The sequence below is a fragment of the Haliaeetus leucocephalus genome, unplaced genomic scaffold (assembly GCF_000737465.1).
Source record: "Haliaeetus leucocephalus isolate CR32 unplaced genomic scaffold, Haliaeetus_leucocephalus-4.0 Scaffold556, whole genome shotgun sequence".
NCBI classification, from domain to species: domain Eukaryota; kingdom Metazoa; phylum Chordata; class Aves; order Accipitriformes; family Accipitridae; genus Haliaeetus; species Haliaeetus leucocephalus.
The window spans coordinates 6990086-7006523 of NW_010972992.1; the positions used below are offsets into that span (position 1 = coordinate 6990086).

Sequence of the window (16438 nt, forward strand, 5' to 3'; positions counted from 1 at the left end):
TCTTTGAAGAACTGGCATTGTTTGCCAGACTTTGAAGAACAGGGGTTGGCATTCCGGGGAGTATTTTCTTTTGGCACCGGCAGTAGAGGAGAAGGGTATCTTGCAGGCTAGAACAAAGTGGGTTGGAACTGGAGTTTGCTGGGAAATGTTCAGTGAAGTGATGGGTATGAATGGAAAAGATTTCAGAATAGCTGGTAACCTGCTCGTTAAGGAGTGTGTAGATCTATATTCAGAACCTACCCTATCTCATAGGTACAGGTCAGAACTCAGTTTCCCTCACTCCAGGTGTATGCTTGAAGCTCCCTGGCTACTGGTTGTTCTGTGGTGGGTTTCTCACTCTTCATTTTCATGAAAGACTATCTGAAGGCATGCATTTCATTTGAATGCAGAACAAAATATTTTTACATGTTTACTCCAGGTAATTTATTTTTGTTCAGTCTTAAGTGCTAGACCTGCCCCTGGTGAGTAGCATTCTTTAGCAATGAAAATGATAAACTGAAAGATGGCAGTCTAACTGGCATTTTGTTGTTGATTTTTGTGGAGTCAAAGCTAGCCTCTGTCTCTGCTTTCAGGTGATAGTGGCAACGAAGGTGACAACTAGATGTTGGCACTCCTGGGTTTTGTTTCTTCTCAGTGGTTTGTTGCCTGAGTTTCTCCATCTTTACAAAGGGATCCAAACCACTACAACAAGGCTTTAATGGATTTACAAATGAGTGCTGTAGTGGAGCAATGTCTGTGAGCACTAACTACTTAGTACTACGATTGCTTTACTGGTGGCATAATCACTGTGTTAGCATAGCCATATCTTTAAAGGCTGTCTGTCTCTAACCCTTGCTGCTGCTGCCTTCCCCTGCAGGTTTGGCAGAGGGGCAGAATGAGTCAGATTTGAATAGGTTTTTCTCCTCTTTGCTTTGACGAGCGGAAATCAAAGCACAGCAGGCAGCAAGGAATCAATATTGCTTTATAGGAGCTAGTCCCTGACTGTTTGCTTGGAGTAGTTCCAGGATTTGTTTGTGGCTGGGAGGTGATGAGTTGTCATATCCAAGTCATCACCAAGAAAATGTTATCTGTGTGTCAGTTGGGTACTTGGCTTCCGATCCTCCCTTTCTTGATATTTGAGGTGCGAGGGCCATATGGCTAAGATACAGAGGGCTGGATCACATAGCGCTCTTGGAGATCTGTATACTGCTGTCTTGACGAAGATGGACTTGAGACCTGGGGCCTCAACAAGCACCACAGAGGCAGCACTCTTCTTCAGCCAAACTCGGCAGCAACAGCTCACTCTATTGCAATTCTTCTCTTCAAGGGTCGCTGTGACGTCAACCTGAAGAACAACCGTAACCAGACAGCGCTGCACTTGGCTGTCATCCAGGGACACGTAGGGATGGTGCAACTGCTGGTCAGTGAAGGCAGTGATGTCAATGCTGAAGATGAGGACGGAGACACAGCCATGCACATTGCCTTGGAACGGCAGCAGCTAATGTCCGTCATGCTGGAGAAGCGTGAAGGGGAGATGGGGTTGTCCCTCCTTTCCAAGGTGAGCTTGGGAGTAGGAGAAATTCCAGCACCAAGGGTAGGGAAATGCTTGATGTTAGAATGACTGTAGATAGTGGGATCTAAGGGGACAAAGGAAGCCAGTCCAGATGGGGAGCGTGGAGACAAACCTTTTTGCTTGTGGGAAAGCAAGAATAGATCCTCTGAGGGTATGCTTGAATTTATAGCATGAAACTTCACATAGTCAGACAACAATTCATATTGCCTCCCCTGACATTTTTATTAGCATTTTGCGCTTCTTTCTTGACATGGGAAAGGTCATGAATCCAGTTGCAGAGCCAAGAGTCTTGGGTTTAATTCATGCCCCAGAACCACAGCAATTCATTTCTGTCTGATGGCATGGAAAATATGAGGATAGCTAACCACAAACACCCCAGTTATCGGCAGATGTAGAGCAGAATGTGAGAGGCGAGACATTTTAGGCTGAAGGATTTCACTATGTTGCTCTGTATTCATGGATATATAAGGCCTTTCAGGAAAGGCTTTAGATCTAGAAATCAGTGCATGATATGCCAAGGACTGGAAGCTTAGTCTGGCTTTTTGGCAAAGATATTAAATTAGCCCTTGAAAGTGTTCTGCCATCCATGTAAATACCAACATGTGCACACACCAGATTTGCAGTGCAAACCAAGAGTGCAAACATTGGTTATGCTTTATGCATGGAGTGAGAATGATTCCATTGTAGGGATGGATAATTTAGTACACTGGAATATCTGGCATAGGTTTTTTTTTAATTGCAATTTGAAATGATCAGAATAAATGAAACTGACATTCTGAAGGGCTGCGTGCTGTGTGCCAAACCACCTATTCCTCTTTCCTACCTCTTGGTGCTTGAAAAAGCCTAGGGCATTGCTCTTCTTCCATTCTGCTCGTTACCAAGCTACCAGTGTTGATAGCATGAGCTGATGGCTGAAGTGCATGGCCAAAGATGCTCCAGGCTCAGGTCCTCAGGCTTGTTCAGCCACTGACATTCCACAGACACCCCACACCAGCTCAGCAATTGCTTCTTTCTTCTGAATTTCTCTGCAGGCAAATTTGAGCAGAGAATTCAGCAGCAAGGGTGGGTTTTATCATCTCACTGAAAGTCTGCATAACAACTTTGCTAGCTGTTTGGTCTTAACTTGTGCTAGGGACAGCCAATAGCTAGTCCTAGATGCAGAAACTCTTAAAGCAACATGAGGGATCGGTGCATGTCATTTCCAATAGTATTTACAGTAACATTATATCTAGATGCTGTAGACTCCTTCACATCTAATTTTACTTGCCCTGGTCATTTAAGTCAGTGGAAAACATTTCTTGACTTCAAATTAGTTTGGATAACATATACAAAAGCTTGGCTTTTTAAATAGCTGTCACGTAGGGGTCCATGCACCAGCTGTTCATCAATTGGTATGTACTGTGGTGTCTTCAGTGTACTGACTCTTCACTACCTGAAGTGAATGCCTGTTACTATGATTAGTAATGATTAGCACCTGTTAGGACCAGTCTTATGCACTCCTGTTCCTGGAATGCAAGATTTGAATCTGCTGTTTACATGCTGAAGGATTTTTTTGTATTTTCAAAAAAGAGTGCTAAATTGCACTTTCAAATTGTAAGTAAAAGGATTAAGACTTTGTTTAGAATTTGATACAGATCAAAGCCACATAACAGAAAGTTTTTCTATTAACAGAGAGTGTTTCTCGACATCTTTTAGCTGCAGGCTTCTGGCTTTCTTGGAAATGTAGAGCTGAATGTTGGAACTGCAATTGCATGTTACTTAGCACAAGAAGGAGCAGATATTAATTATGCAAACCATCGGGGAAAGTCTCCTTTAGACCTCATTACAGATGGAAGGATTGTCCAGATCGTCAAAGACTTCTCACAGAAATTCAGGTAAGCTATGTCCTCTGGATATACTGGAAGCTACAGTATACTTTCTTGCAAAATGCAGAGTGCTCCCACAGCACTGTGGTGTCGCTGCATGCAGCTGTTGTTCCAGGAGGAACAAAACATCTTTGAAACACTTTGGGTGTCAGTCTGAGCATCTCCTGTTTCATCTGGAGCTGGTTGCTGACCCTGTGTTTCTGGAGTGGTTATTTAAGGGTGCATACTGCTATTTGAAAGAGTTGGGAAAAGCAGATTAGTACTGCTCAGTGCAAACTCAGCCTCTTGACTTAGAGAGCCCTGAGGCACTCTAAGAAGATGGGCTAGTGAAGCCAAGAGCAACTTCTCTCTTGCAGAGTAATTCTGGGCTCTGTTTTACTTTCACTGGATTCTGCAGTTACAGATGTTTAAAGTCTAAACAGAGAGGAATTGCAGCAAAAGAGTGGGCACCAGAATCCACAGAATTTATTCCAGAGCTAGATAAATGCTTGTTTTTCAACTGATAAGAGAAATAGCTGAGAAAATGCCAAAGGGAGAGTAGCAAGTTAAAGATGGCTTTATCTCAGGTTCTGAGGAACATTTGTTTGGATTTTGACTTTGCAAACACAAAAGCAGAGTTCCATTTTATCTGAGGTCACAGACCCACAGTCATGTTACCGCTGGAGGAAGAACCATCCAGCAGCCACTGTGATGGGCCATGCTTCTGCTCCACTGTAAATAACAGGTGAAATGTGTCCCTTTAAACATCTTCCATAGGAATTTTGTCAGCGGAGTATATGTTGGCTTAAGGTTTTTTTCTTTTGCTTAAAGAATGCGAGTTCCTTCAGACTGACATTTCTCATGACAGTGTACTGGTTTCAGCTTCTGTGTAGAGGTTCAACTTGGAGGATTTGGGTGTGTGTCTGCAGAGTTAAGGTAGACCGAGTGCTGCATGCTAGATCATAGGCTAGATTGTCACCGTGGTGTGACCCAGCATTGCACACAGGAGCCGTCACGACAGCATAGTTTGCTATACCTTCTTAAGCTGCTTAGTCTGACTGAAATTAATAGGTCTAGAAGAGGAAGAGTATTTGAGGTTTATATGCATTTATAATGAAGCCGCTGCCACTTTGGTAGGAAGCTAAACAGCGGTTTCCTCCCAGAAACTTACGGACTTTGTATCAAAAGACCAAAAAGCACTCTTTCGCAATACTCCTAGTGGGCCAGGGATTTCTTGGCAGTACTGAAGATATATGCTAGTAAATGACCATCCTTGTCCCTTCTGTTCAATCATTAATCATTCTTGCAGTTTAGGTAGTAGGTCTAGCTAGCAGATGACCAGCTGACAGGAAAAGTAATGGATGGAGTGGATGCTGAGGGCTTTGGATTTGGGGCTTATAATGCCAGGACAGAAGTCTGAATCCAAGCCTCTGTTACGTAAGAGGCAAACTCGCAGACAACCAAGCACTTTTCAGGAACATGCAAATACAGAGGATTCTTAGGGCTGCACTTTTTACATAGCTCCTAAAAGCTGACTCCTCCCAGCAGATGGTTGTACTGTCATTACCTTAGTGCTGCCCTCCAAAAGAGCAGTTTTAACTTGTGTAAATATCAGTCATCCCTGCTCTTTCCCTTTCTTTTTAGATAGATCCAGTCGGAATCCCAGCTGCTACAGGCTGAGTTGGTCCCACTAAGGCAGTGAAGGTTCACAAGTTTATGCTACTTGAGCATCTGCTGCTCTGTCTCCACGTGGAGTGTTTGCTAGGGATCAATACCATGTTATCTGGTTGCTGAAGGAGGACCTGGAGTATGTGGCTCAAATTTTATTACATGTTCATGGTTGCAGGGAACAGCAGGTTTCTTCAGACAGCTCAGCCATCACCTGCAGCCTTCGCCGTGTGCATACCACCCCCAACACAATGACCAACCTTAGCGTCTCAAGTGTGGCAGTCCCCACAGAGTGCCTGGTCTGCTCAGAGCTGGCCTTGCTCATCCATTTCTTCCCATGCCAGCACAGTATTGTGTGTGAAGGTAAGTCCATTCTGGTTTTTTCCTTTTTAAATTTTTCTTTCCTGTTCCACCACATAGCTTCCCTAGCTGGACTCTCATAAATCAAGCTCTGTTCAGACACAAAGCTATTGTGCTGTTTGTGTCCTGAAACAACCCCAGCGTGATTTCAGCACCACTGTCTTATCTAAGATGTCCAAAGCTATCTATGAAAAGCACAGAATGTTCTGACTACCTGCTGATTGGGATCCCAGGCAGCTTTGCTTGTGCTTATAGATGCCCTGGATAATTCAGAAGGAAAGCCAGATGTTTCAGTTCTAGCTGGCAGTGCTTTATCCTTCAAAAACCTCTTGAGAAGGATTTCCCTTTTCTCTGGCTTTTGTCACTGGTTTGTGTTTCAATTGTTTTAACGGCAGCCTGCGCAGACATGTCAGCAAGTTTGTTATCTCGCAAGGCACTCACAGTCTGACCAGAGGGAATTTGGTAAGGACTGTATGCCAGAGCTGCATCCTTTTCCTTCAGAGCCAAGTGCTGTTTTGGTCCACGGTGCAGCAGTTCCAGTAGCACAAAGCATTGGGGACATAAAGGTGTTGTATTTGCTACTGGTGTAGGAAGGACTAAACCAGGAGGCTCAGGATGTAGCTCAAAAAGAAGGTGGTGTCCTAATTTCTGTGCAGAAACAATCTCTTAATCATCCAGTGAGGTCTCAGGTTGTTCAAAGCGGATGTTCTTGAGTGTGTCATTTTCCTCTTGATTCTGGCATCAGTGAGCTTAATTGTAATCTCTTCTTGTATCATTCATGGTAGAATGCTCCAGGAGAATGAAGAAGTGCATCAAATGTCAAGTGACAATAACCAAAAAACTGAAACAAGGTATGTTTGCTGTTCCTACTGTTAAATGCTGTGGGAAGGGTCCTGCACAGTGTTAGTTTGAGCAGCACCAATCAACAGTTTTCAGTGAAATAAGCATAAGGAAGGGAGTTGATTTTGTTGTTGTTGTTGTCGTTGTTTTGTTTGCGGGGCGGGGGGGGGGGAGGGGGTTGGTGCGTGTGTGTGCTTGTTGCATTGACCATCTTTAAGAGAGGAAAAGGTAGATACTCTCAGGTCTCATGGGCCAAGCTCAAGCTGTGTAGACAGGACATTTGAGGAAACTTGTCCTGTGCCTGGCTTATTTTATGTACTGAAAGCAAATATCAGGTTTTCCACATGTCAGTCTAACCGTTTTCACAGGTGGTGATTTAACAGTGAAAAACTGTGAGAAAGGAAAAATTATGTCTTGTGAAAGCCTTGCTTCTTCCTTGGCTGAAATTACAGTGCCTGTGCAGGACTGGCATTAGCCAGCTATCCAGGAATCATTGAGCTGGATTGTTTTGATAAAGCTCTTTAGCCCAGTTTTAAACAGATTGTCTCCTGCCCACATTGCTTAGCATCCAGAATGAGCAATGTTATGCATGTCAGCAAGCTAGAAGCAGGTTTGCACTTGCCTTCGAATTAATGCAGGCTGCCCACTGAAGCTTTTTCCATAGCAGTTGCGATAGTTGATGCCTTCCTAGCTGAGATGACTCTTAGGGCAAGTGCACATGAAAATGAATTGCATGTCCTGCTGCTCATGGCTTAGTATTGTGGGCTCCTTTGTTGGAGTCAGGCTGTAGTTTTGTGACTTGATGCCTGGACAAAAGCATAGAGGAACCAAGAATCTGTCACATGACATTGGACATATGCAGCTGGCAAAGACAGAAATCCACTTTGGAACTCCATAATGCAAAAAATAAGTTTACCTGACAGTAGGCAGGAGCATTGGTCTTTCCTACAGACTGGTGACAAAATAATGATGAGAATTCTGAATGAGACATTTGCATGCAGATTTCTGCTGGAGGAGGAACATCAAGGTCTCTGAAAATATCAGCAGGACTTCCCTATCAGTGATGTCTTCAGTGTTTGCCTTTAGCAAGCTCCCTGTCCCCAAACTTGCTTCACCTTTATGGATTTGAAATCACTTCTTGCACCACTGAAGTGCAACTAATTGCAGAATGTTGGGGAAAGGGTCATCTACATTGAAGTGTAAAGATACCTAATCAGAGATTGAGGAGCAGAAGATGAACAGTGGGCTGTATTAAGCTGAAACCAGGAGGAGTCTATTTACCTAAGCTGGCAGTTGTCCAGGATTTGGGGTTCTTCCATTTCATAGAGTTGACCAAATGACTCTATTTGTGTAGCTTCATGTATGCGAAAGTCAACGTTAAGTGATGTCAGATGGTTTCTTCTTGTTTTACCATGTGTGTCCTGAAAGACTTGACCAGAAATTTGAATCCAAAATGTGAACAGGAGGTTGAGAGAACATAGTACTCACAGCACTGTAAGGATTCCTGGACTAGTATGGCAGAGCATCACAACCAGCATTGAATGTTTTTACTTGAAGGTAGCAGCAGCACATTACAGAATGCCAAGGCAGGACGTTTCAGTTGATGTTTTGTTTCCTTTAAAAAAACCCAAACGAACAAACCCAAACAAAACCACGCACGCTCACACGCACACAAACGAGCTGAGCAACTAAATGAAGGAAAGCCACACTGGCCAGTCTGTAAAAGCATCATTATTTGAGGAATCCCCGGATAAGGCTCAGTGAAGAGAGTTTAGTCTGAACTAATTGCTACTCTTGAGGGGCAGAGTCTAAAGAGAACCTGCATGAGGCAGAGCACACTAGTGACTAACTCTCTTCCTGCTCTCCACCCCTGCAGACAGCACCGAGGTGGAGTGCAGCCCAAGCTCTGAATCCACAGATCAGAGGAAGCTCATGGAGGAGCTGCAGAACCGCTACCGGCAGATGGAAGAGCGCATCACCTGCCCTATTTGCATCGATGACCAAATCAAACTGGTCTTCCAGTGTGGACATGGCTCTTGCCCAGACTGCAGCACAGCCCTTACTGTCTGCCCCATCTGCCGGCAGGCTATCCGGGAGAGGATTCAGATCTTTGTCTAAGGATATGCTTGCTTCCCTTCCCATTCCCACCTCCCTCCTTTACTTCCTTTTTGTTTGCATTTTAGATGAGAAGCACTAGTCAGGCTGATGTGTTTGGCTACCTACAAAGCCATCCTGAAAGAGAGGGAAGCAAATAACTAATGTGACTTGGGTGGAGGTGGAGGGAGTCCCCTCTGCTTCCAATGTCGTAAGGCCAAGGAGCGGTGCTTGAGGGCAGGCAGCCCCCTCGCCCGGTGCTGCTGATCCACCAGAAAGACCTGAAGTAAGGAACGCTGACCTGTCTACTGAAGGCATAAGAGACTTTCAGACCAGAGGCGAATAGACTTCCATATGCAGATGTTTTCGACGGCATCCAACTCCGGTGACTGTATCATGTCTAGTGCCCTGCGGCGTCAGGTTTGCAGCCTTGCATTGCTCTGAAAGGAGATGCTGTAGGAGGATATACCTTATACCTTGGCAGGCAATGGCAAAGCATACACTTGCACTGCATGTGAGGAGATATCGGAGGAGATCAGTCACAGCGTCAGTTCTCCCAGATGCCTGTCAGTGGTAGGGAGGTAATGTCCTAAGACAGCATGCTCTCTGATCTAGTACTTACGGGCTCAACAAGAACTTGGACTGACAGAGGCAAATCTGGGTGTAACGAGATCCTAAAGACAGAGTGTGTGCCTTAGAGATGAAGTAGTGAACACTGATTGGAGAAAATATGTTGTTGCAACAAATATTTCTAACCTCTAAGTGACACTCTTCTTCCATTATTTTTTTTTTTTTTGGCACAACTGTGTGTTCAGAGACTCTTGAGCTTTCTATCCATAATGCCAAAGGCAGGTGTTAAATACTCCAATCAAAGTGTAAAGAAAATAAATAGTAATAATTAAGACATGAGAAAAAGGGATTTCATTTTTGTTTCTTTGTTTTGCAGCAAAACTTAATAAAATAAAATATATATTTTCCTGAGCATTAAAATGAATGTACAAACAGTAGCTGAAATACGGATCCAGCTGTATTGTGTTTTCCAACTGTCTGACTGAAGAAATATTATCCACTGAGTCCATCCTGTAAAGTAACTGTTGGTGGAAGTGGCAACCTGTAAGGGCTAGTGTGCCATGAGTGTGTGTATGTATACATACGTGTTTGCGTGTGTGGTGTATATCTTTAATGACACAATTATACATAAGCATACTGTTTGTTACATATTGCAAGCAATGTTTAAAACAGCAAAAGTATTGTGTTCCTCTATTATCTTTGTTCATTAGCAAAGAGGTGGCAAATCTTTTAAAGAAATTTTTAACTTTGTGGAATATATATGGTAGTTACAGGAATACTTATTATTTCTTCATAATCCCTTGATGTGAGAAAGTCTTGTGTCACAACCTCTGACTCCTATAGATAATCTTTGTCAAAATACTCACTTGGGGCTGTTACAGTTTCAGTGGATTTTTTTGAGCTCTTGAAAATGGATCAGATTTAACCTGTAAATTATTTGGTTGAGTTAGATTTAACACCCAAATAACTAAAGTTGAATTTCAGAATCAGCTTTGGTAAAAATAAGAGGTGCAGATACCCATTTACATATTTCCTAGAAGTTCATGTTAGTGTAAATTCCTTTGGAATAAACCAGGCATTTCCCCAAAATGTTTGCTATATTGTGGTAGGGCAGCAGTAGAAAAGTACTGTGCAAAGGCTATTTTCAAAGAGTACAAGACTGAGCCGTCTGTATAACGTAAGAGCTGCTTTAACCGCTATTTGGTGCAAGTCAATAATTTTCCAGACTATACATTACCACAACCCCATGTTAAGCGTTTTTTTTTTTTTAAATGTAGTTCTTTCACAGCCCTCTACATCAAATCCAAAAGCAGTTTACTAAAGGTAAAACTGATCGATACTTCATCATGTGTGTTTAAATGTATATGTGTGCTGCCCCTTGGGGAAGAGGGGACAGATATGGCAAACTGTTCAATATCTGTTGCGTTATTCTTGTTTCTTACGCCTAAGGTGTTAGTTTATACAGGGAAAAACAACAGGGAGCATCTGCTTCTTTTTTTTTTAATAATTTCTTTGGATACTAAATGAAGAGAGGCTTCCAAGTGTTTATTCTCCCTAAAGGAAAAAAAATTGTAGGAAGACTGCAGCCTTTGACTTCCAAGCTGTGCAGCTGTTGCAGAAAATGGAGATGATTTCCCCCCCCCCCCCCCGCCCCCCAGCTAATGAAAAGAGATTTTGTAGGGAAAGAAGAGCTCCCCTCAATTTTATGTTTTAATTTTTTAAAATACAAGTCCCATTTCAAGATCTGATTTTGTTTTCATATCTGAAATTCATTGTGTGGCCAAACTAGAGGTGGAATTTTGCACAGCTTAATATACCTGCCTAAGAACTACAGAAATGGTTTGTAAACATAGTGTTCAAGTTGGGAGTATATTCTTTCACGTCCCTGTTCCTGCTGCGGTTGGTTTTGAGGAGCAAGAGTTGAGCTGTTAAGCACCATTTTGACCCTTTCATTTTCCTAGTAAGAAGAAGGGAATCGCTGCACCACAACAGAGAAGAAACAGGATGGTCAGTGGAGCCACAGGAACAAGAGATAACAGAAGGCAAGCGGATGCTCATGTGTGCCAGGTATGTTTTTGGCAAGCTTTGCCCCCCATGACAGGCTCAGCTCCGTGGGAGTCTGATGCTTTGGAGTGGTGAAGAGGGTTCTGCTGTTTTACCTTTCCTGATAAGCCTGCTTACATGGAGGGCCAGGATCAGAGAGTGACTTGTGGCCAATTGAGTGCCACGCTGGGTGAAACAGTTACCTTTGCGTACTTGCTAGTTCATCATCTAGTTCATGTGTAATCTGGTCTGTACTCTCAGCCTGCAAAAGAGTTTCTCTGCTCTAATACAGGCTTGAATCTGAAGTATGAGAAGAAAAAGATAACTGTAGTAAGCGGGAAAAGAGCCAAGAGCCTGAATTGAGATTAGGAGCTGCATTAAATTTAGCTAGAGATGGAGAGAGGAAAGGAGGGGGCAAGGTGGGGGAAGATGTTCCTCCCTTTTCTCCTTTTGCTACCCATTGGTATTCTTGCTGGTTGTAGAACAGCGAGGGCTGAAGAGAGGCAAGGAGGCATCAGAGCAGCAGGCAAATGCTCCTTTAAAGACAAAAGATAAATATTGTCATTAATTAATCAGTGTGGATAGTGAGTAACTTTCTGCTTGATGCTTATTACCGGTTGGTCTCCCATGAATGAGATTGACAGGTCTTCCGCAAATTTGCTGGGGACTTCCTTGTTTTCACTGGGGCTTCTGCCATCTCCTGAAATGCAGCTCTGTATGTTGCAGCAATGTACAGCAATGGTTTTGAAAGGGAAAGATCCTGCTGAGTCTTTCTGGTGTAAAATTTTAAATATAAGACGGCAGCTTATCTCATACTTGGAACTAGGGTTTCTAAGGCACTTCGTTTCGAAGTGAGGCAGAAACTCCACGTTTTACAGACAGCATGAGACTGAGGGAGTAGAGGGAGGGAGATTGCTCAAAAGGCAGAGTCAGGAGGAGAACCAATCTCTCCTTTGATTATGTTCCCACTAGTCCATTCTGCTCCCAGGATTTCAGGAGGCTTGGTCCATCCAAAAAGAATTACAGATTATTAATATAGCCCACCAAACAGCAACAGCAAAAATATCCCCGCCCAGGGAAGCAATTCTTACTCTGTTATGGATGCGCTTTATTATCTGTGTATTGAGAAAAATCTCTCCCTCGCTTCATTCCTGAAATTCTACTCGCTACGTGGCCATGACTGGACTGCTGAGCTTCTGACTAGAGTCAAGACCGTGTCTCTTTGGTAACAGAAGGTCAGGCCAGTACAGGCACTTTTGTGAGCTGCAGCTCCAAATTGACAGTTAAGCAAAATATTCCGTTTTCTTTGCCAGCTGGATGAAGCCCTTGTTTTCAGCTCATTTGCTATTCAGTGGACCATGGATTTTTCTAGGAACATCAGCAGATGCTGATCACGAGGGGCTGCATGATAGAAAGTGGGAGAATGCTTGGGGACTAAAGAACATTCTTCTTCTCCCCCTCCCTGGGGAATGTTGCTCCCTGCTACAGCAGATATGCTCCTTTTTAGTCTGTGACCCATGGAAAAAGTACAATTTTTAACTGCCGTTCCCACAGGAACCATGCAAGAATGTCGGGTTGGTTTTTTCCCCCCAAGTTGTGAGATGAAGGGATAAATATGTAAGTGCTTTTTAAAATAAGAGCTATATGAGGATTTGCTAATTCTTTTCACATGGGCCACCAAGGAGCCAATATGTGGTAAATCACATTCAGCTGTGTGCACTCCCCCTCCCCTGCCTGCGGCCTGGATTTGGACTGGTGCCCTAGGGATGAAACGCTGATGCTCATGCCTTGAGTCAGATGTTAGGTCCTTCTCCTTTCCCTGTCTTGCCCACCTCCACGTAGAACTCCCAGGTCACAACAGGGGAAGCTAATCGGAGCAGTTTGTTGCAATGCTGAATAATAGGCACTTAATCCGTGAATAAATAAGAGGTTTCATAAGAGGCGAGATTCGTTTCGGATAGTCCGACAGCTGCAGTTGTAGCACTAATAGTTGTTCTCTGTGTAGCCCCTCTTAGCATGAGTATAGGTATGTTGTAATAGATTGTTCTTGCGTTGTTTTGGGGACTTGAATGAAGCGGTGCCAGTGTGCTTCCCAGCCTGCTGCACCAGGGCTACCTTTCCTCTTAAATGTGGCAAATGTAGCAGAGAGAACCATTTAGAAATAGCGCTGAAAGTAACGTTTAATGTTAACAATAAAGAGGAGGAGAGAAATGCTAAGAATAATCCATGGAAGTGAGAAAGTATTTATCTTTGAGCTAAAACTTGCCCTTGGGAATGTAGCCATATGTTGCGTGTTATACAGCAGCCCCGCTTTAAACTAAACATTTCAGCAGTTAAGATTGAAAAGAGCACAGAAAGACCGAGGCGATTTAACAAGGCAAGTGTATTGTGTTGCGCAAATGATCCAATCCTTTATGTTCTCTGTAGTCTCTAGTTGACCACTGTAGGTTTCATGCAACATTCATTCCCTTCTGACAGCTGTTTAGAGCCTGCTTTTTCATGTGACATTTATTGCATGCAGACATCTCGGGATATGCATCCCCGACTGTTTGCTTAGAAAATCCCAGCTCCCCACAAATGATATCCAGGTCCTGGTCACTGCTGCTAACAGCATGAAGACAAAGCAAAGTCAGTTCTGTACCCTGCCTTCCCTTCCTATTCCCCATTACACCATATGGATTCCCTCAAAGTGTAATGTGTTCCATTGCTTTTAGACACTGTGCAGAAACCAAAGCCAGGAATGTTTTTCTGTTCAAATATAGTCAGGATGACAACTCACGCCTGTAGTCCAAACCAAATATCTGCACTCGAGAACCTGAGACCTCTAAAATTCATCAGAACTCCAAAGTCACAGCAGCAGTTCTCTGCACTTGTGTAAAAGCAATCCTTGCAGGGGCTCAGGCTGCCTGATAAAGCACAGAGAGTATTTTCAGCTGTTGGAAAAGACAGAGATAAAACTTAGTCATAGTTCAGACTAACTTCTTGCCCTTGTTACAGGGCAACACTGGCTCCCAGAAGGGAGTCTGGGGAGTTGTCTGAAGCATCTGAAAGAGGCTTAAATTCTGACAAGTGCTGTAGATTTGAGGCCACTGATGGCTGCATGTGAGAGTCCTTTAAGTACAAGTCTCTCTTGGGAAAGCCATGATACTCTTAACCCAGGGCAGAGAACACGGATGAAATGTCAACAGATGTGCACTCTGGTCCTGATAATCCTTAAAATATCTACAGAAGAGAGCTGTGCTTGAAATTTAACAATGACAGTATTAATGAACTAAGTATAAACCTGAAATTTCACTTTTTACCAGCAGTGACACTGAGGATTCTGGCCAGAGCTTGTGCACCAAAGAATCCAGATGCACAGTGACTTTATCAGAGGCATTGTTAGTGTGCACAGCATTAAGTTCATGTGTCTCCCTTAGCTCCGCAAGTTGCATCTGTAAGTTCTGAATACCTCAGCATAACAGCTTTCCTCATCTGACTCTCATTGCTATAATAACTGAGGTTTGTCTTGGCCTTACTGCTGAGCTGGTTTCTGAGCAAATACTTGGCTTAAATTTTAAAAGTTTTGAAAGCATTCTGCAGCCAGTGGTTTGGTAAAGTTGGATGCACAGGCACTGAATTTTTAGGTGGATGGGCACAGTGCATTCCTACCATATTTTCTCCCTTCTGATCCATCAAGGTATAACCTGCTTGCTACCTTGACAAGGAAGCAGGATCCTAAATGTCTCAGAGGTCACAAATCATCTCTGCAGCTAAAGATTCCCATTCACCCACCACATGCGGTGCAAGAAGATAAATGGCTAATATACAGTACGGTCTCTTTCCCCATTCAGAATACTTCAGTAACTCATGGAAAAAGCCTTGGCTGTGCTAACCTTTAGTAGCTGCGTGAAGAAGTATTCGGAAACAATGAGGTCCTCAAGAATGCGCTTTCTCTAAAGTGCTAGATACTAACTTTGGGCAAGGGGGGGGGTCTGAGCTGAGATATATTTTACAAAAACTTTTACTTTCTTTATGTTGGGATGAAGGAAATTCTTAGTTCCCTCAGGCTATGTGGTTGAGTTCTCAGTCTGTGCTTTAAAACTCAGGTTCATGTAGTCATCTTCAGAAACAGTAAGGTGCTAACTGAGTACTTGGAAGATTTCACATTCCTGCTCTGCCAGATTCCGTGCTTGACCTCAGGCAAATCTTTTCTCCTCCACAGTACTGTGGGCCTTAAGCTGTAAAGTGCAGATAATAGCACTGCCTTACCTTCAAGACTGATGTGAGATTAAATGCTCTGGGAGATTGTGAGATGCTCAGACACTCTGGCGAGAGGAGAGGGCATATGTAATAGTGCATAAGTTAAAATATTTTCAAACGCTGCTGACTTTTACTAGCTGTATAAAAGGTGGATGCATTTAATGCTGTTAGGCAGTTCCATGACTGAAACTCAATGTTCTTCCAGCACTGTGTTTGCTGGCAGTATTTTTCTTTCAAGCCGGTACTGCTTTACTGGAGAAGATCTCTTGGCTGAAGTTTTTGAGCCCCATTCCAAGGCAGGTTTTTACTTCAAGACTCCCTTCGCAGTCAGTCTTTCTGCAGATGTGTTCTTGTCTACAGACTCTGACAGAAACTTGTTCAGGGGACTTGAGACACTGGTAAGTTTAGGAGTGTGTTGTTACAAGTTTCTCACTTCATGATGTGGTCTACAGCTCAGACCACAAACGGAGGTGCATTTGCACCACTCTTTGGAGCTCTGAAAAAAGCTCTTTTTCAGAGTGCTCACGCACAGGCATGTTTCATTCTGCCGGCTGTGCTACTGGGGAAGAGGTGTAACTATCCCTAGAAAGTTGCAGCTCACAGCTGAGATGAGCCAATATCTCAGACTGCTGCAGTTGACTGCTTTGGTCCACAGGAGTTAGAGCCCAGTACCGTTGCTTTCTGCTCTTTCTCTTCCTCCTAGTTCCAGCTTTCCTTTGTAATTCTGTCCATAACTTCCTTCCATGTTACTCGTTATTCTATCCTTCTCCTGGTATCTGAACAACTGCTGCACTTTGTCTACTCTCTGCAGAAAGTATGTTTTTTCTCGGGGGGGGGGGGGGAGCTTGGTGAAAATTGAAAAACAAAATTTTCATGAAATTGTACATGAACTCATTGGTCATCCTTATTCTGAGTTGTTTAAAAGCTCCAGGCCAGGTTTAGTCTGAAAATACATGAAACATAAAATGTTGCAAGCTTGATTATGAACTAGGGAAAAAAATTCGAATGAAACCATTTTTCATTATTAAAAGTGCAAGAAGTTTCTGAAACCTTTCAGATGCTTCGGATATCCCCTAGGAATGTTTTATACTAGCTGGCAACAGAACTACCGCCTCCCTGCCATTTGCTTGGGAAACTAGGAGATTGCACAGTTCCTTTTCCTCTCTCTGGTCAGAACTGTTTAGCCAAGGACACCCCACCTCAGGAGCACTGAGTATCTAGCACT

The 16438-nt window shown here is 43.4% G+C and overlaps 1 protein-coding gene across 3 annotated transcripts in view; it reads left to right on the top strand.

Annotated features, from left to right (window-relative positions):
• Positions 1–9674, top strand: part of MIB2 (mindbomb E3 ubiquitin protein ligase 2) — a 51564-nt gene extending 41890 nt beyond the window's left edge. For 2 of the 3 annotated variants that reach the window (XM_010577435.1, XM_010577436.1), the window contains 5 exons: positions 1307–1537; positions 3248–3426; positions 5243–5427; positions 6210–6275; positions 8141–9674. In XM_010577435.1, the coding sequence (XP_010575737.1) occupies positions 1307–1537; positions 3248–3426; positions 5243–5427; positions 6210–6275; positions 8141–8382 (903 nt within the window). In that variant the 3' untranslated portion in view covers positions 8383–9674. The remainder of the gene's footprint in view (positions 1–1306; positions 1538–3247; positions 3427–5242; positions 5428–6209; positions 6276–8140) is intronic. The other variant, XM_010577437.1, reaches the window with a different exon arrangement.
• Positions 9675–16438: the final 6764 nt, after the last annotated feature.